Raw genomic sequence first — 25,684 nt, 5'->3', positions numbered from 1 at the left:
TGGCTAATTTTTGTATTTTTAGTAAATACAGGGTTTTGCCATGTTTGCCAGGCTGGTCTCAAATTCCTGACTTCAGGTGATCCGCCCACCTTGGCCTCCCAAAGTGCTGGGACTACAGGCGTGAGCCACCATGCTCAGCCTATATGACTTATTTGTAAATGTCCTCCATTTAAATGTGGCCTTGATTTTCAAAACAGTGTCAGCTGATCACTTGCTCTGCTCTACTTAAATTTTTGGAGATTTCTCCATAGTTTGGTATACAGTTCAACTCCTGAGTTTTGTACTCAAGGCCCTTCAAGATATGGCCCCGATCTAGGTCCACATCCTCCAGCATATGAATCTGTCATTGCAGTTCTAGGACTATACAGGATGTTTTACTGTACAGTCCTATAAAGTAATAATGTCTTCTATTCTACCCCTAGTTGTTACCTCTTTTAGGACTCGCCTTTCAACTTTTTACTTCTGTTAACCACAATTAACTAATTATTAAAGTGTTGTATCCCAGCAGAAATCTTCTGGACTTTCAAAGCTCCATTTACATGGTTCCTTTTCTATCATTCCCACCATGATACCCTGTGCTAAACTTTTTTTTTTTTTTGAGACAAGGTCTCACTCTGTCACTCAGTGCAGTGGTGTAATCATGGCTCACCGCAGCCTTGACCTCCTAGGCTCAAATGATCCTCCTGCCTCAGCATCCTTTATAGCTGGAACTGTAAGCAAGTGCTACTGTGCCTGGCTAAATTTTTTTTTTTTTTTTTTTGGTAGAGATAGGGTCGTATTATGTTGCCCAGGCTGGCTGAGAACTCCTGGGCTCAAGTGATCCTCCTGCCTCAGCCTTCCAAAGTGCTGGGATTACAGATGAGAGCCACCATGCCCAGCCTCAACTTCTAACATAGCCCTGATCACACTTGTCTATCTTTACGTGTAGACTACAAACTCTCCAAGGGTAACATCTATATCTCTTGAGCCACTATAGAATATCATCAAATAGTCAATAGATGAATTAGATAAGGCAGAGAAGATATGGCAGTCAGAAAAAGAATAAGTAATATTGGTACAATCTAGTCACCAGTGAATATGATTAATAGGCTTGGTTAAAAAATTCAAGTTCTATCCTAAACTGTCACTTTTTTTTTTTTTTGATAGAGTCTCACTCGGCTGACCAGGCTGGAGTGCAGTGACACGATCTTGGCTCACTGTAGCCTCTACCTGCCAGGCTCAAGTGATTCTCTTGCCTCAGCCTCCCAGTAGCCGGGATTACAGATGTGTGCAATCACATCTGGCTAATTTTTGTATTTTTATTAGAAACATGGTTTTGCCATGTTAAACAGGCTGGTCTTGAACTCCTGACCTCAGGTAATCCACGTACCTTGGCCTCCCAAAGTGCTGGGATTACTGGGATTACAGGCATGAGCCACCGTGACCAGCCTACTATCACTATTTGATTATCATGGTTACGCGAAATGATCTTGTTTAATGTTCACAGCAGAGCAAGAAGTAGAAACTCTGCCTTACATAAAAGCTGACAGCAAAAATACCTGCATACTTATGAAACACTCAGAAAAAAAGGTGTTCAAAATTTTATTTCTACATATGGAATTTTCTAACAGAAATTTTTCCCAGTTTTTGTTCTCATACACATCAAATAGAAGTCGATACTTTAGTTTCTGACCAAGAGAGGACAAAGGGAACTGAACTGTCAAAGCTCTAGCCTGAAACTCATTTCTATTATTTGTTTCTAATAAGAGTCAGTTAATGCCAATTTCTTCTGAAATTGTGATTGAAGAAAGAAAAACAAAATTAATGTTCTTTATTTATTCTAAACTTCTATTCAATAACACCATTGTAGTATAGAGCCTACCAATCTGCTACTTGGTACCTGTCAATGTTTCAGTAGAAAGACTCAAACGTATGCAAATGTGTCTCATAAAGGTAATTTATTTTCCATTTCACAGGTTCATACAGACATCATAGTAATGCAAGCTATAGGGGTAAATCTATTATGATAACATTACTAATAAATGTTACTAAACTAAATAGGCCAAGGATTTTTTCTTTATAAAGTACAAGTTTATTTTTACTATTACATGCTCATTCTGGCTGCCACTAAAGGATACAGGAGAGGTCCTTATCACAATGATTAAAAAAAATTTTTTAGGCCAGCACAGTGGCTCATGACTATAATCTCAGCACTCTGGGAGGCTGAAGCAGGATTGCTTGTGCCCAGGAGTTTGCAACCAGGCTGGGCAACATGGTGAGACCTGGTCTCTATATAAAAAAATATCTGGGCATGGTGGTACACATCTAGTCTTGGCTACTCAAAAGGCTGAGGTGGGAGGATTGCTTTAGCCCAGGAGGTCAAGGCTGCAGTGAGCCAAGATCCCACCACTGCACTCCAGCCTGGACAACACAGCAAGATCCTGTCTCCAAAATAAGAAACTTTTTTAAAGAATAGATGTACTGGCCAGGCGTGGTGGCTCATGCCTGTAATCCCAGTGCTTTGGGAGGCCAAGGAGGGAAAGTCACTGGAGGCCAGGGGTTCAAGACCAGCCTGCCCAACATAGCGAAACTCTATCTGTACAAAAATACATAAAAAAAAAAAAAAAAGCTGGCATGGTGGCGCACACCTGCAGTCCCAGCTACTTTGGAGGCTAAGGTGAGAAAATCACTTGAAGCCAGGAGGCGGAGGCAGAGGTTGCAATGAGCTGAGATCCCACCAATGCACTCCAGCCTAGGCAACAGAGTAAGACTCTGTCCAAAAAAAAAAAAAAAAAAAAAAAAAGAATACATGTACCGCCAGATTAACAGAAAAAACATTTCCATCATCTCAGATATCCTGATATCCTTATGGTTGTTCCCAGTTAATCTGCACACCCTTGAAATCACTATTCAACTTCTATCACTATTTGTCAGTTTTGCTTCTGTATTCTTCTACTTCATATAAATGGAATCATACTGTATATATTTTTTTGTTTGACTTCTTTTGCTCAATATAAGGTTAGCCTTACCATAACTTAGTCAAATGGAAGAAACATAGATGACAGGCTATAGTTGTCAAAGGCTGTGTCTACATAATTCTTATAAAATGCCTAGCACAGGCTTATAATAAATGTTTTCATATATAGTATATTACCCTTCAGAGTTGCTTAAAGATGGAATGGCTCTCTTTAGAGATAACTTGGAGGTGTTTTACCCACAGGGCCAGATAAGTACTTGGTAGGGAGGATGAGGAAGAGATTCAAGCATGTATACAAGCTATACATCCCAAACAGAGTACATGATATTTTTAGAAAAAGATGAATTAATTCTACCTAGACTCACCTTTGTGGTGTCATGCGTATTCAATATGCCTTCTACAATTTCAGAGAGATCCATATGCAATTCCTTTAAAAACAACCCAAAGGAGTAATTAGAAAAGAGTGGATATACTTTTAATTTTGTTATTCAGTGGCTAAAGTTTACTGTATATTGAGCAAGTTTTGCCTTGTTTTTCGTGTAGAGATGGGGTCTCGTTATGTTGCCCAAGCTTACCTCAAACTCCTGGGCTAAAGTAATCTTCCCGCCCTGGCCTCCCAAAGTGCTGGGAGTACAGGTGAGAGCTACTGTGCCCAGCCTTGCTCAAGTATTTTTATCATTACCATAGACAAATTCTCATATTTGCTTTAAAAATTAAGATAATTTTCCTATGGTTTAATTCTGATTTTATATAGTTCAGTTTAAGAATTTTTAAGTCTCTTTCTTAAAAAAACAAATAAAAAAAAGATTTTTTAAGTCAAACTCTCTTCCCAATATTGCATCTTCAGCTATAAATATTTTCAGTAGCATAATATAGTAACTAAAAGCAGTAACAAATTATTTTCTCCTTTTTATGAAGGTAATTCCCTCCATTTTCCTGTTGGAAGTTAATATGCAACAAGACATACACAATCAGAACTTACAGGAATATCATCAGTACGGTTGTCCTTCCAGACTTCTAAAAGTGCAACCACCATGTCTCTCAGTTCAGCCCTGGAGAGAACTCCATCACGGTCAACATCAAATACCTTGAAGCAAACTAATGAAAAGAAACTCTTATGGAGGAAAATTATTTTTGTATTCTGAGGTATGATACATTTTACTAGAAGTTGCCCTTATATAATTACTTTGTTTTTTAAGCAAGTATATGTATTCTGGAACAGTTCTTATCTGTAATAAAATACATTATGTCATTATAGTTCTTGGAACTTGTAGGACTTCCCAAATATCATGAATCTATTTCTCTAAATCATTATTCAGATATAAGATCCTACCTTCAGCCAAATCTAAAACTAAATTCTTTACAAACTGTAACAAAAGGGCCAAGTCACTATACAATAAATACTACAATACCTTACAAGTTTTTAGGAGGTAATGCAAGCCCCTAAGTTAATTTCTAATATTCAAAATTGATCATTGCAGAGTTGATTCTTGTTTTTTTTTTTTTTGGTTTGTTTGTTTAGACGGAGTCTCGTTCTGTCGCCCAGGCTGGAGTGCAGTGGCATGATCTCGGCTCACTGAAACCTCTGCCTCCTGGGTTCAAGCAATTCTCCTGCCTCAGCCTCCCAAGTATGTAGGATTACAGGTGCATGCCACTATACCCAGGTAATTTTTGTATTTTTGGTAGAGATAGGGTTTTGCCCTGTTAGCCAGGCTGGTCTCAAACTCCTAATCTCAAATGATCCACCCACCTTGGCCTCCCAAAGTGCTAAGACTACAGGCGTGAACCACCGTACCCGACCAGCAGAATTGTTTCTTGTTTGCTTAAAATATCCTATTTATATGAAGTATCATAAGCTGATATAAAGACAGTCCACTTTCATGTTACCTTTCCAGTATAACTAAAATATATTTGTTTTTTGTTTTTTTGTCAAAAACAATTTTAACTTGTGTTTTTTGTGACGGAGTCTTGCTCTGTCTCCAGGCTGGAGTGCAATGGAGCAATCTCGGCTCAATGCAACCTCTAACTCCCAAGTTCAAGCGATTCTCCTGCCTCAGCCTCCCGAGCAGCTGGGATTATAGGGGCCTGCCACCGTGCCCAGCTAATTTTTGTATTTTTAGTAGAGATGGTGTTTCACCATGTTGGCCAGGCTGATCTTGAACTCCTAACCTCAGGTGATCCACCTGCCTCTGCCTCCCAAAGTGCTGGGGATTGCAGGCATGAGCAACCATGCCCAGCCAGCCAACAATTTTAACTCTTTAATGGAATTCATACACAACATGCTAAGAATTAGAACACCAGTGCTTTGCTATATGACTCCAAATGAATCACTCTAGTTTAACTTCTATTAGTTTGTCAGCAAACAAAGACATTTAAAAAAAATTTTTTTAGGGGAATAATTAACTTCAATGGAAAAGCAGATCTGGGAATGGCGGCTCATGTCTATAACCCCAACACTTTGGGAGGCTGAGGTGGGTGAGTCATTTAAAGTCAGAGGTTAGAGACTAGCCTGGGCAACATAAAAAGACCCCATCTCTATTAAAAATAATAATAATAATTAGCCAGGCATGGTGGTGCATGCCTGTAGTCCCAGCTACCTGGGAGGCTGAGGTGGGAGGAGCCATTGAGCCCAGGGGTTCAAGGTTGCAGTGAGCTATGATCATACCAATGCACTGGACTCCAGCTTGGGCAACAGAACAAGATCCTGTCCCCCAAAATAAAAAAAAAATAAAGAAATTTAAAAAAAGGCAGAGATCTGAGTTTCCTTATCTAACATTAAATTGTAATGGAAACAATCTATCACAAAGCCAGTTTGAAATGGTATAACAACAGGAAATAAAAAAAAAATAAATTTAAATTTTTAGTTGAAAAATTATCTATTTCATACACCCCCATAATATAATTAATCAATTTAGTGCATCGTAGTACAACAGTACTAAATAAGATAAAAACATTGAACAGCACACCCAAAATATACAACATTTGTGAAGATTAATTTTAGAAAAACATGGAGATAATGACTCCAGTAAATATATTTGAGTTAGGTTCCAATTAAATATAAATGACTGCATTTTTTCAAATATGGTTAAGATTTAATAATGCAATGTACTTATGCTTACAAGTTATGCTACAACATTTTAGTTAGGTTAAAAAGATCATTTTAGTGTTTAATAAAATCAGTTTTGACCATAAATTTTATTTTGCCAGTGAAATATTAATCTGTGCCAGTGATGGAAAATGAGTTATGCCTCAATTTATGTAAAACACAAAATTCTACCAGAAAATATTTCCTAAATGTTTAAAATTTTCAATACCTCATAGCTGATCTGACTCATTTATCATGAGTTGCAAATTATTCAGGAAAATCAACCCCATTGTTAATAGCAGAGATCCCAAATTTATTCCATAGCAAAAAAAGAAGAGGTGGCCGGGCGCGGTGGCTCAAGCCTGTAATCCCAGCACTTTGGGAGGCCGAGGCGGGTGGATCACGAGGTCAAGAGATCGAGACCATCCTGGTCAACACGGTGAAACCCCGTCTCTACTAAAAATACAAAAAATTAGCTGGGCATGGTGGCGCGTGCCTGTAATCCCAGCTACTCAGGAGGCTGAGGCAGGAGAATTGCCTGAACCCAGGAAGCGGAGGTTGCGGTGAGCCGAGATCGCGCCATTGCACTCAAGCCTGGGTAACAAGAGTGAAACCCCGCCCCCCAAAGAAAAAAAAAAAAAAAAAAAAAAGAAGAGGTGATTGATTCCTTAGAGCGACCTCAGTAAAACCCCAGTATGAGATTAATATTTGCTAACATGAGAAAGTTATAAAAATTCAAGCCTTAATCCACGGATAATTTTACATGGATGAAAGCTGATTTTCTCTCCACAGTTTGTAATTTTTGTCACAATGTTTAACACACTTACATTTTTGTCTTTCAGCCAGGGGTCCCCTGCAACAGGCTGATAAGCCACAGGATATCTCCTTAAAATCTATGTGATTGTCACGATTTTCATCAAAAGCATTAAACAAACCTATAAAATAGAAGGCACCATAAATTACAGGCAAGCTTCCTAATGTTAATAATGACATGTTTACGATAAAAGGAATGAGTGTTTCCCGTAAACTGAACTTTTAAAAAAAATTATTAGTAGTTTCTAATGTTTCAGGAAGTATCTCTTTTTCTCTTGGTATAATTATAACTGAAACTTGTGATCATGGCAGAAAACACATTATAATCCTTTTTATCTATATTTATCTTACTTATAATTTTAATGACTAAAATGCCAATATAATTTTGACATAAATAAATATTAAAAACCAAAAAAAGGTCAGAAATTATAACAATTATCCTTACTTAGAGAGACTAAGAAGAAAAAGGGAAAAAATAAAATCTGAACTTCTTATTAAATGATACACTATGATATCATTAATAAGCTCCCATAAAGCTCTTTCATGAGTCAAAGGAAGATACACTACCATGCAACACGAGAGAAAGAAATTCTTTACTACAGTGTCTGTACTGCTTAATCTTTTATACATGAATATTTTAAATTTCACAAAGGAAATTTATAATCTCATGCTGTGGTTTTCAAACATTTTATAAAAAACAGAAATGAAATAATTTTGTTTTCAAATGAAATGATACATCAATCCCAATTCTAAAAAGGTAAAAACACACTGCACTGTTGTTGAAGTAGGTAGAAACCCAGAGCCCTATCTGCCCTGGATCCCCTGACAAGTACTTCCGAAGTACCCTAGAAATGTAAAGAATACAAATTGTATATTTCAAGAACATAATGCAGCGTTTTCAGTTTAGTGATTTGAAAACTAAAGCTCAGAGAAGATTACATGACTTGCCAAATATAAGTTTAAAAAGATCAGAGATGGAAGCAGAACCCAAGTATTCATATTCCAAATATGATTTTTATGATGTGTTCACAATTACTCTTTGTACTCTTTATTTTTAAAAAAGTAACAGCAGGCCGGGTGCAGTGGCTCATGCCTGTAATTCCAGCACTTTGGGAGGCCGAGGTGGGCGGATCACCTGAGGTCGGGAGTTTGAGACCAGCCTAACCAACATGGAGAAACCCCACCTCTACTAAAAATACAAAATTAGCTGGGTGTGGTGGCATGTGCCTGTAATTCCAGCTACTCAGGAGGCTGAGGCAGGAGAATTGCTTAAACCTGGGAGATGGAAATTGCGGTGAGCTGACATTGTACCACTGCACTCCAGCATGGGTAACAAAAGCAAAACTCCGTCTCAAAAAAAAAAAGTAACATCAGTAAGTTTAAAGCTAGAGAGCACCTCAGAGATAATCTAGTCCAGTAGTTTCTTAATCTTTTTTTGCAGGGGAGGGTATAGCAGTGGAATCTTCTTATGTAAAAGAAAAAAAGTAGAGTCACCCTACTGGAGGAAGAGATGAGGTCCTGTGTGAAAACATGGAGCTCTGCCCATCAAGTGGCCGCCATGTGACTCCAGGCAGCAGCTACTAATGCACCTTACTGAAACAGAGTATCACAACCACTGACTTGGTCAAATACATATTATACATGAGCATCCTCACGTGCAGAGAGCTACACTAATTTATGCAAGGTTATTAACAGGTAGAATATCACGCTCAAAACTATAATATTAATTCCCCACTCCATTACACTACTTAGAAGAAACCTGAAAACATATAAGAAGATGGTCATTCAGAGTTAAAATGTGAGTTAAAATATGAGATGGGTTCAGTACGTTTACCAATGAACATATGTAGAAAACGGAATGAGTCCTACCTTCACTTAGAGATGGACGAATAGGTGGTGAAACCAATGGGCCAAATGTCTCTAAATCAAATCGTCCAGTCCGGGATTGAGCCTTCAATAACCAATAGCGTTTCTCCAGATCAATGATGTCTGATTCCTCCACTAAGGGTCAAATCAAAAAAGATTATAAAACCTCAGAATTCTCTTCTCGGGAGTTCAGTTCATCCTGATAATATATCTTCCACAGATATATTTTAGTTTCACAATTATATTGCTAAAAAATAATCACAACCAAAAATAAAACTCAAATTTATTATATCCAAAATGGTAGAAAAATTAAAACAAAATGAGGTTTCAAAACAGAAAAAAAGAAATCTATAATTCTCCATTCAAGTAGGCTGTTTAAATCCAACATTTAAAATAATATACAACTAAGTTATTTCTTTTGGGTTTCCCACACCACTTTTACCTGTACTGATTTTATTATTATTTTTTAAAGAGACAGGGTTATGCTCTGTCACTCCCAGGCTGGAGTACAGTGGCACGATCACAGTTTCCTGCAGCCTCAAACTCCTGGGCTCAAGCCATCCTCCTACCTGAGCCTCCCAAGTAGCTAGAACTACCTGTGCACGCCACCACATCCAGCTAATTTTTAAAAAAAAATTTGTAGAGGTGGGGTCTCACTATGTTGGTTAGGCTGGTCCCAAACTCCTGGCCTCAAGCAGTCCTCCCACCTCTGCTTCCCAAAGTGTTGGGATTATAGGTGTGAGCTACCATGCTTGGCCGTTTTTGTTTATTTTCAATCTCTATTTTGGATTTAATGTTTCTGTGTGGAGCTTCTCTCCTGATAGACTGTAAACATCATAATGGCAGAACCCATGCTTGATTCATCCTGTCAACACAATTAATGACTTACACATCAATACCTATTGAATAAATGAAAAAAGTCAAAATCAACAGAGGAGGTGGAGTAGGAGTAACTATGTACTTTGTGATAATATTAGCAAAGCCATGAAAGCATGCACATCTTTCCTCATTCCTCAGAATATACATCAAAAATTGCAGATAGGCTCTAAACCATTTTATCTGTGTTTGTTTTTTCTCAAAGGAACTAAAGTAAAATTTAGAAAGCACATACAAGACATTTATTGTCAACTAAACAGGAACCAAAGTGATCCTATTAAAATGTAAATCTAGAAATTTCAAATTCTATCTATAATGGAGTAACTAGCACCAGACTTGCCCTCCTACCACAAATGACCAGAAAACTGTGTAAAATATATAAAACTGTTTCTAGAAATTAGAGAATAAGCAGTACAAAACTGTGATCCTTGAGACAAAGGAAACAAATAAGGTGAGCCCTTTCATTGCCCTGGATTTTTTCTCACCATCTCTTTCCAAACCTTAACAAGGGATGAGGACTGTAAGAGGTTAAGAAGATAGGTTGGAGGTGAGGTAGCTGAATTTTGCACAACAGAGTACTGGAGAAGAAAGAGTTATACCAAAAAAAAGCTCCAGAAATCTGCACAGGTGTCTTACCGAGTTTTGGCAGAATAGTAAGCTGTGTATACACAAAGTGAAACACATTGAGGCTGGGCTAGGTACAAATGCTGGAAAATTGTTTTGTTTTGTGTTGTTGTTGTTGCTGTTTGAGACAGAATCTCGCTGTCACCCAGGCTGGAGTGCAGTAGCATGGTCTTGGCTCACTGCAACCTCTGCCACCTGCCTGGGTTCAAGAGATTCTTGTGTTTCAGCTTCCTGAGTAGCTGGGATAACAGACATGTGCCACCACATTAATTTCTGTATTTTTAGTAGAGACGGAGTTTCGCTGTATCGCCCAGGCTGGTCTCAAACTCCTGGCCTCAAGTGATCTGTCTGCCTTGGCCTCCCAAAGTGCTGGGATTACTTACAGACATGATTCCATCACACCCAGCCCAAATGCTGGGAAACTGTAAGCTAATAAAGTCCCAAAGCTCATGCAGTGGTGGGAGATGTCTGAGTTGTGACCAGCTGGAGTGGAAACACTTTGTTAGGCAGTGGGAGCATTTGTGGACTCTACTTAATAAGCAGGGAGAAACTAACTCTAGAGTAAAGGCTACTCCAAACTTGTCCCAATGAATCTTACAAACAATCCTGGAAAATATGGAGCTGATGCATAAGTAACTTAACTGCCTATCAAAATAAAATACAACTTCCTTTTTTAAATTTATTTTTAAATTTTTATTATTTATTTATTTGTTTTAAGATGAGGTTTTACCACGTTGGTCAGGCTGGTCTTGAACTCCTGACCTCAAGTGATCTGCCCTCGTTGGCCTCCAAAGTGCTTGGATTACAGGCATGAGCCACCATGCCCAGCCTATCTTTTTAATTTTTTATAGAGACAGGGTTTCATCATCTTGGTCAGGCTGGTCTCAAATTCCTGACCTCATGATCCACCCACCTGCCTCGGCCTACCAAAGTACTGAGATTACAGGCATGAGCCACAGCACCCAGCCACAACTTCCTTTTTTAAAGAGAGACAATAATCCAGATGCTCAGCCACGTAATATCCACAATGTCTATCATCCAAAGAAAACATGAAGCAGTAGAAAAATGTGACCCAAAATCAGGATTAAAAATAAGTCACTAGAAAAAGACCTAGAAATAACAATGATGTAATTAGCAGGCAAAGTTTTAAAGTATCTATTATAAGTATCTCAGGAATTAAAGAAAAAGATGCATATACCTAGGAAAGAAATGGCAACTATAAAAAAGTATCAACTGGAACTACTAAAGATGAAGAATACAATACTTGAAATTTTAAAAAAAATTCACTAGAGGACTTAACAGCAGATTAGAAACTAGAGAGGAAAGATTAGTGAACTTGAAGTCTAGACAAGAGAAACTATCTAAATGATAGCATAAAGAGGAAAAAGGCTAAAAACATATTAGAATCTTAGAGACCTGTAAGATAATATCAAACATACATACAATTGGGATCCCAGAAAGAGATTGGCAGAAAATATTTGAAATAATAATGGCTGAAAACTTTCTAAAATTCATGAAAACTATATTCCCACAGATCCAGAAGTTCAATGAACCTTGTGTTAGAAGACTCAAAACCATAATAAGGCAAGTCATAATCAAACTAGTGAGAAAGAAAAAAATCTTAAAAGGAGCAAGATGGGGGAAAAACACATTACAAACAAAAGAACCAAGATAATAGTTTCTCTTCAGAACAAAAGCCAGAAAGCAACAGGGAAGCGCTGAAATAGAAAGCAAAACTGCCAACCTCAAATTCTGTATCTTGTGAAAATATTATTCAAAAATAAACACAAAGTAGATTTTTTTTGACGAAGCGGAAATAGCAGAACCACACCAAAAAGAATATTAAAGGGCATTCTTCAGACCAGTGAAGTGTCTATTAAAGAGTTAAAATCATCAATATATATAATTAGAAGCCACGAAGGCTACAATAGATAGACAAACACAAGACAGACAATTCACAAAAACATGGGATAACATTTAATTTCAGTACTAAAAAAAATTTCAGAAGAAAAATGTAAACAGAATAAGGCTAATAATACTACTACTCTGTCTCAAAACCTTTCAATACTTCCCCATGATACCTGCATGGCTTACTCCCACAACTCCTTCAGATCTTTACTCAAATGTCACATTCTCACACCATCCAAACAGCACCCCATTCAAAGATATTCCTCTATCCATCTTCCCTGTTCTATTTTACTCCATAGTACTTATCACCTCTAATATAACAAAATTTATTGATTTGATTTGTTTTTTGAGAGTCTCCCCTAACTAGAACATATGCTTGAGGGCAAAGTTTCTGGTATGTTTTGCTCACTGTTATAGTCTAACACCAGAATAATTCCAGGCACATTTTGAGCACTCAATAAATAAGTTTAATGAATAAATGAGAATTATTAACTGGGTGTGGTGGCTCACACCTGTAATCCTAGCACTTTGGGAGGCCAGGGTAGGTGGATCACCTGAGGTCAGGAGTTTAAGACCAGCCTGGCCAACATGGTGAAACTAAAAATACAAAAATTAGCTGGGTGTGGTGGCATGTGCCTGTAATCCCAGCTACTCAGGAGGCTGAGGCAGGAGAATCATCACTTGAACCTGGGAGGCGGAGGTTGCAGTGAGCCAAGATTACACCACTGCGTTCCAGCCTAGGCAACAGAGTGAGACTCCATCTCAAAAAAAAATTATTTGTTGAACTATTTTATATATACATATACACATATACCCCTCACACCCTTCTTCGGGATAATGCTAACTGTGATAAAAGATAACAATTAGTACCAGACATGACCTTGGCATCTAGTAACTTTTATTTATTTATTTATTTTCCTGTTAGGTCAGTTTAGCAAGGTAACTCTTAAGTTACCTGGGAAGACAAGAACAAAGTACCCTAAATTTCCAGGGCCTTCAAAGCCTTTGATTACATACGTGTGTGTGTGTGTGTGTGTGTGTGTGTGTGTGTGTGTGTGTGTATTTCATATATATATATTTTCCCCCCTACAAAGGCAGAATCTCACTCCATTGCCCAGGCTAGAGTACAGTGGTGTGATCTCAGTTCAAATGTAACCTCTTCCTCCAGGTTCAAGTGATTCTCCTGCCTCAGCCTCTGGAGTAGCTGGGATTGCAGGCGCCCGCCACCACACCCGGCTAATTTTTGTATTTTTAATAGACGAGGTTTCACCATGTTGACCAGGCTGATCTCGAACTCCTGACCTCAAGTGATCCACCTGCCTCAGCCTCCCAAAGTGCTGGGATTACAGGTATGAGCCACCATAACCAGCCTCCCTAGCAGTTTTAATAAAAACTTCAGGGGGAAAACTTTTTTCCCATCAGCAAGATAATTAAGACATAGTCATACCAGTATGTGTATCCGTATCGCATTTGTGCAAGAAATACCACCGTCATGAAAAGCACTGAATAAATAAAAATATACATCTCACTATTTTATATAGGGTTTTTTGGTTTTATTTTGACAGGGCCTCACTCTGTTGCCCAGGCTGAAGTGCAGTGGCATCATTAATGGCTCATTGCAGCCTTGACTTCCCTGGCTTAAACAATCCTCCCCTCTTCAGCCTCTTGAGTAGCTGGGACTACAGGTGCGCACCCCCATGACTGGTTACTTTTTTATCTTTTGTAGAGAAGAGGTCACTACATTGCCCAGGCTGGTCTTGAATTCCCGGGTTCAAGTGATCCTCCCACCTTAGTGTCCCAAAGTGCTGGGGTTACCAGCTCAGCCACCATTCCCAGCCTTACATAAAATTTTAAGAGAAATTATCTTCCTTTTGCTTGACCTTCAAGGGGTTCCCAGGACACAAAACTAGCTAATTTTCCTCTATTTTTTTCCCTACCTTATCCCCATGCTCATTATGTCTAAAACCTAAAAGAGAAGGTTTTGTTTTTGTTTTGTTTTGTTTTGTTTTGTTTGAGATGGAGTCTTGCTCTGTTGCCTGGGCTGGAGTGCAGTGGCGTGACCTCGGCTCACTGCAACCTCTGCCTCCCAGGTTCAAGCGATTCTCCTGCCTCAGCCTCCCAAGTAGCTGGGGCTACAGGCACACGACATCACCCTCAGCTAATTTTTCTATTTTTAGTAGAGACGGGGTTTCACCATGTTGGCCGGGATGCTCTCGATCTCTTGACCTCATGATCTACCTGCCTCAGCCTCCCAAAGTGCTGGGACTACAGGCATGAACCACCATGCCCAGCCAAAGAGAGGTTTTTAGTTGAAGAGCCTAAGAGTGATTCTTTTGAAAGCAAAAATCCTGTATCGCGAATGCAAACATTTGTACATGTTATCACACACCAGTAGATGAAAGTAGTAAGGTATTCAGTAAGACACTGCTCTAATTTATTCTGACATAGAAGGAAAAGTCTGTGGGAAGGACTATACCTGCCATGACAGAAAACGAAAGTGGTCTTGAAAATATGTACCTGGAGTCAAGTACACTGATTCTATCTCATTTGCATTTCATAAAGAAGACTGCTCTCCAGGAAACTTCTTGACTTGGTAACCCCTACAAACAGTCCTCTTGGCATTTAAAGGGAACTAATTACTTACTAATTAATAAGGGTAATTATTACATAAACCACACAGTGACAAGGCTATAAGGTAACATAACTTTAAAAGTTAAAAAATTGAAATCAACCTTCATTGTCTTTATTATGCTTCTGTATTGTTAATTATTTATGTCACTTTAATCTTGGAGAGGAGCAAGAGAATTGCGCCTGTTATTTCATTAGGACTTAGTGAAATCACTAAACCATACACCTTTTCTCCATATCATAGACCCTAGTTTCGCAATCTTGACACTATTGACATTTTGGATAAGATAATTCTTTTTGGCAGGAGGATGTCGGGCATATTCACTGTAGGATGTTTGGCTGTATTGTGGCCTCCAACCACTAGATGCCAGTAGCAGCATCCAAGATGCGACAACCAAAAATGTCTCCAGACACTGCTGAGTGTCTTATAAGAAACAAAATTGTCCCCAACAGAGAAAGCACTGCCACCAATACACTTACAAATGATATACTTAGCAAGCTATCTGTGATATAGTTTATTTTCATAAATACACACACATCAAATAGAATGTTAAAAAAAACACTGGAAAATAAATTTCAGATGTCAGAAGCTCAAATATTATACTGAATTATATATTGGTCTCATTCATCTTAAACCAAATCACTATTGAAACCTAGAAATAATTCTGAAGATGAGTGTTATTACAACTTGATCTATAACAGAAAAAAACACAATTCTTCAGAAATGTATCAGAAATATTTCATTTGGAAGGGTGTGGTCGCTCACGCCAGTTTTCTCAGCTCTTTGGGAGGTCAAGGCAGGAGGATCATCTGAGGTCAGGAGTTTGAGACCAGTCTGGCCAACATGGTGAAACCCCATCTCTACTAAAAATACAAAAAAATTAGCCAGGCATGGTAGCACACACCTGTAATCCCAGCTACTCGGGAGCCTGAGGCAGAAGAATCACTTGAACCCAGCAGGCAGAGGTTGCAGTGAGCTGAGATATTGCACCACTGCACTCCAGCCTGGGTGACGAAAGTGAAACTCTGTTTCAAAAAAAAAAAAAAAAATTCATTGATTAAAAAATCAAGAAAAAATATTAAGAAAGTAAATCTTGGCTGGGCACAGTAGCTCACACCTGTAATCCCAGAACTTTGGGAGGCCAAGCCAGGCAGATCACTTGAGGTCAGGGGTTCAAGACCAGACTGGCCAACATGGCAAAACCCCATCGCTATTAAAAAAAAAAAAAAAATTAGCGAGGTGTGGTGGCAGGTGCCTGTAGTCCCAGCTACTCAGGAGGCTGAGGCAGGAGAATCACTTGAACCCAGGAGGTGGAGGTTGCAGTGAGCCAAGATTGTGCCACTGTACTCTAGTCTGGGTAACAGGGCATCAAAAAAATAAAATAATAAAATAAAAGAAGAAGAAGAAAGTAAAATCTTAATTCAAATTGTGAACAACAAATATTTTTAGGCTTATACTTTTTATTTCTAACACAATTACACAAATGTTCTTTATATCACAAGGGATCTTGAATATTAATTGTAACTATATTGTGACTTTTTTTTTTCTTTTTTGAGACAGGGTCTCACTCACTTGGCCTGGCTGGAATGCAATGGTGCTGTCATGGCCCACTACAACCTCTGCCTCCCAGGCTCAAGTGATCCTTCCATCTTGGCCTCCTGGGTAGCTAAGACTACAGGCTTGCACCACTATGCCCACCTAATTTAAAAAATTTTTTGTACAGATAGAGACTCACTATGTTGACCAGGCTGGTCTTGAACTCTTGGCCTCAAGCAATTTTCTAGCTCTGGCCTCCCAAAGTGCCAGGATTATAGGCATGAGCCACCGCACCCAGACATCATGACATTTTATATCAAAAGTTTTTAAAATTTTGCTTTGTATCATTCCTCTGTTCAATTAAGAAAATGAGTATAAATGTAACTTACATATTTGAAATGCTACTTTAGTTGAGCATGCCTGTAGTCCCAGCTACAAATAGGAAAGAAAACATGGGTAGTGGAAATTAAGTCATCTCCATAGACTTTGATATGATTTCTTATACTTATGATTTCTTTATTAATTATCTTTAATTATAAAAGCAATTTTATACTTTTATTATTGACAATCTAGAAAACGTAGAAAGAAAATTTGCATCACAACTAATGCTACCATCTTAAAATAACCATTAACATTATAATTTTTATTTTTGCCAGTTTTTAAAAAATGTGTTACTACTATTATTTTTTTTAATTTGTACTACTTGTCGCTTTTATTACATTAGTAATATATTTTGTTGTATGAGAAACACTGAGCACGTAGGTAATCAAGACCAAATAATAATTGCATGTTTTCATGTAACTGTAATCCTAGTAATACTTAGATTTAATTGAAATCACCTGAGTTGCTCAGGAAGATGATTTCCAATACTTTCACTCTATAACCTATTCCATTGCATGATTTCCCAAATTATACAAAATCCTAGCTCATAGTTAAAAATAATCAATCATCTAAATTAATTTAAAAATTCTGCACCAAGATCATCAACAAAAATATAATAGGCCAGGTGCAGTGGCTCATGCCTGTAATTCCAGCATTTTTGGAGGCTAAGGCATAAGGACTACTTGATCCCAGGAGTTCAAGAGTGGCCTGGGCAATATAGCAAAAACTTGTCTTTAAAAACAAACAAACAAAAAAACTTAGAAAGATACATGGGGCATGCCTGTAGTCCCAGTTACTCAGTAGACTGAAGTAGGAGGATGGCTTGAGCCTGGGAGGTTGAGGCTGCAGTGAGCTGTAATTGCACCACCATATTCCAGCCTGGGTGACGTAGAGACTTTATCTCTATTAAAAAAAAAAAAAAGTATAACACAATAAAGATAAAATTTTCATAGAGGAATATAAACTGTGTCACATAGTTTTGCTTTTTAAACTAAATAACTAATTCACTAGATTGTAATCTCCTGATGGGTCAAGATTTGCAAAGGTCTAATTACTTTGGAATGGGATCTAATTTTTAAAATATTTAATGGATGGTTGTGGTGGCTCACACCTATAATCCCAGAACTTTGGGAGGTCGAGGTAGGAGGATTGCTTAAGTCTAGGGGTTTAGAACCAGCTTGGGCAACACAGTGAGACCCTATTTCAACTTTTTTTTTGTAATAAAATAAAATATACACTCATACTAAAGAATGTTGCTTTTGTTTTTTAATACTGAAGTATCTACTTCAAATATCAAGATAACTGAATTTATTTAAAAGGTGAGAGTATTTTAAAATTTTAGCAATAGAGAGAACACCAAAGGAGTCTGATATGTAAATTGAGATTCCCAAATACGATGTCTGTCTATTCCATTTATGATGCTAAAAAAAAAAAAAAAAGAAAGAAAAAGAAGAAGCTTCTTTCTTTCTTTTTTTTTGAGGCGGAGTTTCGCTCTTGTTACCCAGGCTGGAGTGCAATGGCGCGATCTCGGCTCACCGCAACCTCCGCCTCCTGGGTTCAGGCAATTCTCCTGCCTCAGCCTCCTGCGTAGCTGGGATTACAGGCACGCGCCACCATGCCCAGCTAATTTTTTGTATTTTTAGTAGAGACGGGGTTTCACCATGTTGACCAGGATGGTCTCGATCTCTTGACCTCGTGATCCACCCGCCTCGGCCTCCCAAAGTGCTGGGATTATAGGCGTGAGCCACCGCGCCCGGCCAGAAGCTTCTTTCATTCTTCCAGAGGAACATTAGCTTTTTAAAGTCCTAAACAGTTCCAAGTAGTGATCAGCATATAAAAAAATCTGACCCTGAAAAAAAGGAGGGAGACAGCAGCCTTGATGGTAGAAACCATGTTCCTATTTCTATACTTCTCAGTATTGAGAATATAATAGGTATTCTATTAGTACTTCTGATTAATCGGTGTTTACATAATACTGTAAATTGGAACATAGAAAAATCATATTAACTGATTTTTTTTTCTACTTTGAAAACTATGTTTATCAATCTCCTCAAAAAGAATAATTTCTTTGCTGCAGCAGAAATGTGGAAAGACAAATAGAACATATTTACAAGAAAAAAAATGATCAGATTAGTCATGATCACCAATGAAAACCGTCCTTTAGTGCTGACTTTTAGGTTTATGTGCTCTGTTCATTTTTCTGGATACAGACTGCACATTCCTTAATCAAACATTTGTCAAAAGCAAGCTAAAGTAGATTATATATATATATTCTATTATTATTACCAAACATTTTACATGAATTGGCAGGTAAATTGCTAGGAAGAGGGAATTAAACCTTATTTTCACTTAAAGAAGTTTGAAGCAGTAATTTCAGTAGTTACTCTTTTTATTTGCAATTCCTAAGTCACTATTAAAACTTATACTCTATTGGCTAAATAAGAATGAAATTATCACCCACCTATAGGTATAATTTTTTCTGGGTCACAACAGCAGTATACCATATTCCCAACATTCTAAGTAGTTCTTGGTCTGCACTTTGGGCCATCCTAATCAGGTCTCAACTCACCAAAGGCTCCAGCTGCAGACAACAACTCTTTAATGCCAGAAGTGAATCCTCATCCAAAAAGCCAGGCACAATATCCAACTATTTTCATACAGTAACACATTTCTTTAACATTTTTGAAAAACAATCTCCTCTCAGGAGCAATGACCTTCTGAGTTCTACTTAAAATGGCTGTAAGCCTTACATCACTAACAGATAAGAGGATAATGAAGGAGAAGCACACAGATTTACCAGGCAGTTCATGGTCTAAGAATCACGCCGAACTGTCCCACTCCTTGTGCCCCTTCTGGCTATCCTTAACATAACTAAGTCGACAACTATCGACATTGCCACTCTAGTCCAAAAAAAACCTAAACTGATATCCTTATCTCAACTAATAAATACTAATTTAAAAAATCTCCAGTCAGCCGTAAATATGTTACATACCCAAGTAAAATCCCTAACTAAAATTACTCTCCCAAATCGTCAAAACTTAAATTTACTATTCCTCTCCCAAGGAGGTTATTATACTACTTTAAAAAAAAAAACTATTGTTTTTATACTAACCACTCTAAAGTCATAAAAAATACTCTTCAAAGAGTTCAAAAAATTTAAATAGATGCCAACAAAAACAGAAAAATAACATCCCACAGTACCAAAAAATATTTAACTAGAGTCTATGACTAACTACCCTAATAACTAAACTAGTGAAACCCCTTCTCCTTCTATTAACAATCTTTAAACCCTATACACCAAACTAACTCCTTAATTTTATAAAACAACACATAAAAGTTATGTATCTCAAAACTCAAAAACCCCTTGTTAAATAGTAGGCATTTTAGTCACAATGTAGACATTTCAAAGAGAAGACGACTTGGAGATGGCTAGACTGTGCTTGGAGAAGACTATTCATGTACTACAGTATAGGGGATGGCATGCACAGATTTAAAATAGTGAAAGGCTGATGAAAACGAATCAATTAAAACTAATACATTTTAAGTTTATAGTCTGTCTTGCCAAACTCCAAAACTGTATGTATTAAGTAACTATGGACAAAATGAACAAGGAAAGTCTATTACAAGAAAAAGCAAAAATGGGCTTGAGCATTGAAAGTACAATCAGGGGAGGAGAGGGAAGAGCTGCACTAACTTATTTCAAACTTTTAATTACACAGAATGTTTATGATCCCAATACAGGCTTTCTGACTCTGAACATAATCATCATCAAGATGTTGAGCATCATCACAAACATCATATCTGTTCTCCTGTACCTTCAGTACAAATGGCTTTAAAGATTAACTTGTCACTAATCCTGTTGACAGGGCACAGTGGCGCACACCTGTAATCCCAGCACTTTGGGAGTCTGTGGCAGGGGAGGATTGAGACCAGCCTGGGCAACATGATGAGACTCCAACTCTACAAAGAAGTTTTAGAAATTAGCCAGGTGTGGTAAAATGCACCTGTGGCCCCGGCTACTCAGGAAGCTGAGACAAGAGGATCCCTTAAGCCTGGGAGGTCGAGGCTGCACTGAGCCATAATTGTGCCACTGCACTTCCGCCTGGGAAGCAGAACAAAATTGTCTCAAGAAAAAAAAAAAAAAAAGAAAAAAAGAAAAGAAGAACTTTATATTTCACAAGTAATTTTGCTAATAAAATCTAAAGGATTTAAATAGCCAGGCATGCCGGCTCATACCTGTAATCCTAGCCCAGGAGTTTGAGGCCAGCCTGTGCAACATAGTGGGGAGGCTGAGGTGGGAAGATCGCTTAAGCCTGGGAGGCAGAGGTTGCAGTGACCCTAGATAGGGCCACTGCACTCCAGCCTGGGCGACAGAGCCAGACCCTGTCTCAAATAACAATAATAATAATAATGTATTTAAATAGAAAATTATAATAGAAAAATACAACCATCTTGATTAAAAATTAGTTAAGATGTACTAAACCAGAAAAACTTGAACTTTGAGCTAAAGTCTGACTCTACTTCTTAATTTAAATAATAGATAAGGTAACAATAGTTTGGAATTTGCACTTCAGAAATATGCACTTGCCATGACAAAATCTAAAATCTTGGGCAAATTAAGTTTTTATTTTTTATTTTTTTTTGAGACAGAGTTTCACTCTTGTTGCCCAGGTTGGAGTGCAGTGGTGTGGTCTCAGCTCATTGCAACCTCTGCCTCCCAGGCTCAAGGGATTCTCCTGCCTCAGCCTCCAAGGTAGCTGGGATTACAAGTGCATGCCACCACGCCCAGCTAATTTATGTATTTTTAGTAGAGACAGGGTTTCACCATGTTGGCCAGGCTGGTCTTGAACTCCTAACCTCAGGTGATCCGCCCGCCTCAGCCTCTCAAAGTGCTGGGATTACAGGGGTGAGCCACCGCACCTGGCCAAATCAAATAAGTTAGTTATTCTAAGTCTGTATTGAATACAAATAGCTCCCCAGTTTCCTTTGCGATTTACATAAAAGAGAACAAAATATGATTAAACATGGCAGTGTGTTCAACTTACTGTGTTTTCAAATTTTACTTTATAATTGTGTATGAAAAAGTAAAGGCATCTGCATGCTAATATAAATGTTATTTACAAGTTAAAAGTTGTCATTCCTTTTTGTTTCCTAGACACCTTGGCTCATTACACAAATTTAAATGGAGTTGCTGATGCTTTAAAATAAACGTCTATTTATAAATCAGTTAATAATAGTCCCTATTTTTATCACAAGTTTCCATATTCCTAACACATTATTAGAACAGTTCAATGTATCAAATATTATTTGAGAAGAAGAGCCTGCAAAGACATCAATAGTGAATTGTTTAGCCAGAATCAGAGTGAGAATTTATAGGTAATATAAATCATAGTCATCAAATTGTAAACCTAACCATGTCAGAATTTCTCTAAGAAACTTAGCACTAATTATGACTTTGTGACAATGCTTTCATATAAGATCCACTAAGAAAGTACCTGCTTGCCTGAAGCCAGCGGCAATTCAGCTGTCTGTTGAATAAATTTATTGTTGGTTCTTTGTTTTTATAAATTTAAAATAAAAGTAAACAAAGTGGTAAGAAAAATACTTTCTTTTTACAGATCTGGGCAAGTTAATTTTTATACTGATCTACAGCCCTCTATTTGAAAACTGCTTGATCCCAAAACAATTATTCTCTAAAGACAGAGGGATAAAGACCACTGACATTCACAAAGCAAAGCGTTCATTAATATGAGAGGATGCATATTCATTATAAAACACATGCTGTATACCAGGCACAGGGCTGAGTACTTATAATAAAAATAAAAGGCATTACCTAATTTACTCCTTAAAACAGCCCTATAAGTTATATTGTATCATTATCCCTGTTTTACAAAGGAGGAAAAAGAAGTTGAAAGAGATTAAATCTATTTCCCACAGCAATAGTAAGTGCCAGGGATAGTCTGTGTGACGCAGAGGTTGAATAATGACTAAATATTTTATAAGTGTTTCTCAAAATGCAGTCCATGGTCCATCTACATCACCATCACCCTGGATATCTGTAAAGTACAGAGTCCTAGGGCCCACTAACTAAACTCTTTGCCAACGGAGCCAATGACCTGCACTTTTAATACTCTTTCCAAATGATTCCAATGCTCAATATAGCTGGTAACTACCAATATACCATAGTAGATTTATGGTTGACTTGTTTTTTGAGGGTATTTTAATGCTCTCTCCAAATAATTCCAATGCTCAATATAGCTGGTAACTACCAATATACCATAGTAGATTTATGGTTGACTTGAAATTTGAGGGTATTTCTCTTACAAGAAACAAGGATATTACAAAATTCAATTAAGATGCCAGCAAATAAGAATGTTATAAACAACTGAGAAAATAGTATAATATTTCTTCAGGCTTTTGCTGTACACTACTGATTTATTTCAATGACTACCACAGAAATCAATGGCCACATTGTAAGAGCAGATAAAATCATTACTTACATTTAAAGCAAACTGACCCTTCACATGCCTAAACTTAATGCTAATCAATGTATTTAGGTAACCAAAAGTTTTAGAAGGTAAAACGCTGCAACTTTCAACAGTTCTTTAAATGTATAAATATCATAATTCATTTCCCCCTAAAGACATAGCCTACCTTTTTTTTTTTTGAGATGGAGTCTCGCTCTGTCACCAGGCTGGAGTGCAGTGGCCCAATCTCAGCTCACTGCAACCTCTGCCTCCCAGGTTCAAGTGATTCTCAGCCTCTCGATTAGCTGGGACTACAGGCAGGCACCACCACACTCAGTTAATTTTTGTTATTTTTAGTAGAAATGGGGTTTCACCATGTTGGCCAGGATGGCCTCGATCTCTTGATCTCATGATCTGCCTGCCTCGACCTCCCAAAATGCCGTGATTACAGGTGTGAGCCACTGCACCTGGCCAAACACAGTCCACCTTTATGAGAGCATCCCCATGCTATGAAGCTATTACACCTTATATAAACATGATGATTTATCTTGGTCCTTCTCCTTGGTATGGCTTTAGCCTTACAGTCCTAAATGGACACATACCTTCTGCTCACTCCAGAGCCAATCAAATGTTTAAATCAAGACTTAGACTGTACGCTTTAAGAGGCTGAAAAGTTCAATCCAACAACATGCATTTAGCCCACTAAACTAAGAAAAATCAGAGGAATAGGACTCGAGTCATATTCTCAAGGGGCTTGCAACTTGTGGGGGTAAACAAAGCCATTTCTAACAGACTCAGACATAGGGCAAAAAACAAATTAATTGCTTTAATTGAAATGTAAAGTGTTGCAGAAGTAAAATATAAATGTAAAGTGTTGCACATAGTAAAATAAATTAACTCAAAGAGAAATGAGCAGGCATGACAGAAAAGGCAGCATCTGAATTGCTCTTTGATGACAAAGAATTATCTCAATTGTCAAGGGCTGAAAGATGAGGTACATACTTAAATGAAGGAAGATTAGGAGTGATGTATATAGGGTAGCTATAATATAAAAGTTCATAGTGTTGTCATGGTATATTGACCAGTGCTCTGCAGTTGAGGCAAATAACACATGTGAGGAGAAATGAGCATGGAAAATTTAAGTCAAGTATAGGAAACTAGGAGACTCTGAAGCCATGCTAAGGAATTTGTTAGATTTCTGAACAGAGAAGTGAAGTAATTAAAAGAAATTTAAGGTGAATTAAAAATACATAAAAAGCATTGTCCTTCACCCTTTCGTATCACGGAGAGGCAGTAAGACAAGTAAGATAAGAAACTTGTAATGATGGCAGCAAGAAAGAAAGACGCAAGAAATACGGCTGAGTTAAGATAAATAGGATCTAATATGAAGCTTGATAAAGAAAAGTCAAAGGTGAGTCAAGTTAGACACTAGAATTGCAAATACTATCAACCAGGATACAAAACACAGGAGGAAGAACATGTTTGCCTTTTTAAAAAATACACCTTTAGGTGGATTAAGGCAGGGAAAGATGAATTTGGCTTTAGATAGGAGATTTATGTGCTAGAAAATATAACCAAGAGGCATTTATTAAAATGAATCTGCAGTTTCAGAAATACCTCAGAGCAGCAAAGTTCATCTAGGTATCACCTGCAAAGATAGGATGGATAGGTGAAGCATGGAAATGGCTGTGATGAAGCAAAGCATGTACATCATCCAAGAACAAAAAAGAGTGAAGGGCTGATCTGCTGTAAATAACTTATATTTTAAAAGTAGGAGGTGGCCAGGCACGGTGGCTCATGCCTGTAATCCCAGCACTTTGGGAGGCCGAGGAATCCAAGGTGGGCAGATCACCTGAGGTCGGGAGTTTCCAGGAGAAACCCCGTCTCTACTAAAAATACAAAAATAATTAGCCAGGGGTGGTGGTGCATGCCTGTAATCCCGGCTACTCGGGAGGCTGAGGCAGAAGAATCACTTGAACCCGGGTAGAGGAGGTTGCAGTGAGCCAAGATCATGCCATTGCATTCCAGCCTGGGTGACAAGAGTGAAACTGTCTTAAAAAAAAAAAAAAAAAAAAAAAAAAAAGTAAAAGGCTCGTAAGAAATAATAAGAATATTAGGAAACTACAATGTTTCAAAAGCCAAAGGAGAAGAGTTTGAAGAAAACTGAATGGTCAACAGTGTTAAAATGCTACAGAGATGTTGGGGGTACATGAAACTAAAAAGAAATCAATCATTAGAAATTAGAAGGTCATTTTTTGTAGGTGAAACAATGAATCTACAGGAGTATTTGTTGCAAATAATTCAATATTTTTTTTTTTGGAGACAGAGTCTCATTCTGTCGCCCAGGCTGGAGTGCAGTGGCGGGATCTCAGCTCACTGCAACTTCCACCTCCTGGTTTAAGCAATTCTCCTACTTAAGCCTCCCGAGTAGCTGGGATTACAGGCACCCACCACCATGCCCAGCTAATTTTTGTATTTTAGTAGAGACAGGGTTTCATTGTGTTGGTCAGGCTGGTCTCAAACTCCTGACCTCCACCCGCCTC

The 25,684-nt window shown here is 37.9% G+C and overlaps 1 protein-coding gene across 5 annotated transcripts in view; it reads right to left on the bottom strand.

The window, feature by feature from the left end:
• USP32 (ubiquitin specific peptidase 32) overlaps positions 1-25,684 on the bottom strand; it is a 241,596-nt gene that overhangs the window by 108,938 nt on the left and 106,974 nt on the right. For 4 of the 5 annotated variants that reach the window (XR_004269707.1, XR_004269708.1, XM_032280742.1 and 1 more), the window contains exons 6-9: positions 8,724-8,855; positions 6,869-6,976; positions 3,939-4,054; positions 3,322-3,384 (exon numbers count right to left, since the gene is read on the bottom strand). Coding sequence is in view for 3 of the 5 variants with exons in the window: in XM_032280742.1 (XP_032136633.1) it covers positions 3,322-3,384; positions 3,939-4,054; positions 6,869-6,976; positions 8,724-8,855 (419 nt within the window). In the remaining 2 variants the exon portion in view is untranslated. Of the gene's footprint in view, positions 1-3,321; positions 3,385-3,938; positions 4,055-6,868; positions 6,977-8,723; positions 8,856-19,135; positions 20,723-25,684 lie in introns of those variants that run through there. The other variant, XM_032280744.1, reaches the window with a different exon arrangement.

The sequence above is a fragment of the Sapajus apella genome, unplaced genomic scaffold (assembly GCF_009761245.1).
Source record: "Sapajus apella isolate SASKATOON/1434 unplaced genomic scaffold, GSC_monkey_1.0 scaffold12, whole genome shotgun sequence".
Lineage (NCBI taxonomy): Eukaryota > Metazoa > Chordata > Mammalia > Primates > Cebidae > Sapajus > Sapajus apella.
This window is presented reverse-complemented; position numbering and strand designations above follow the sequence as displayed.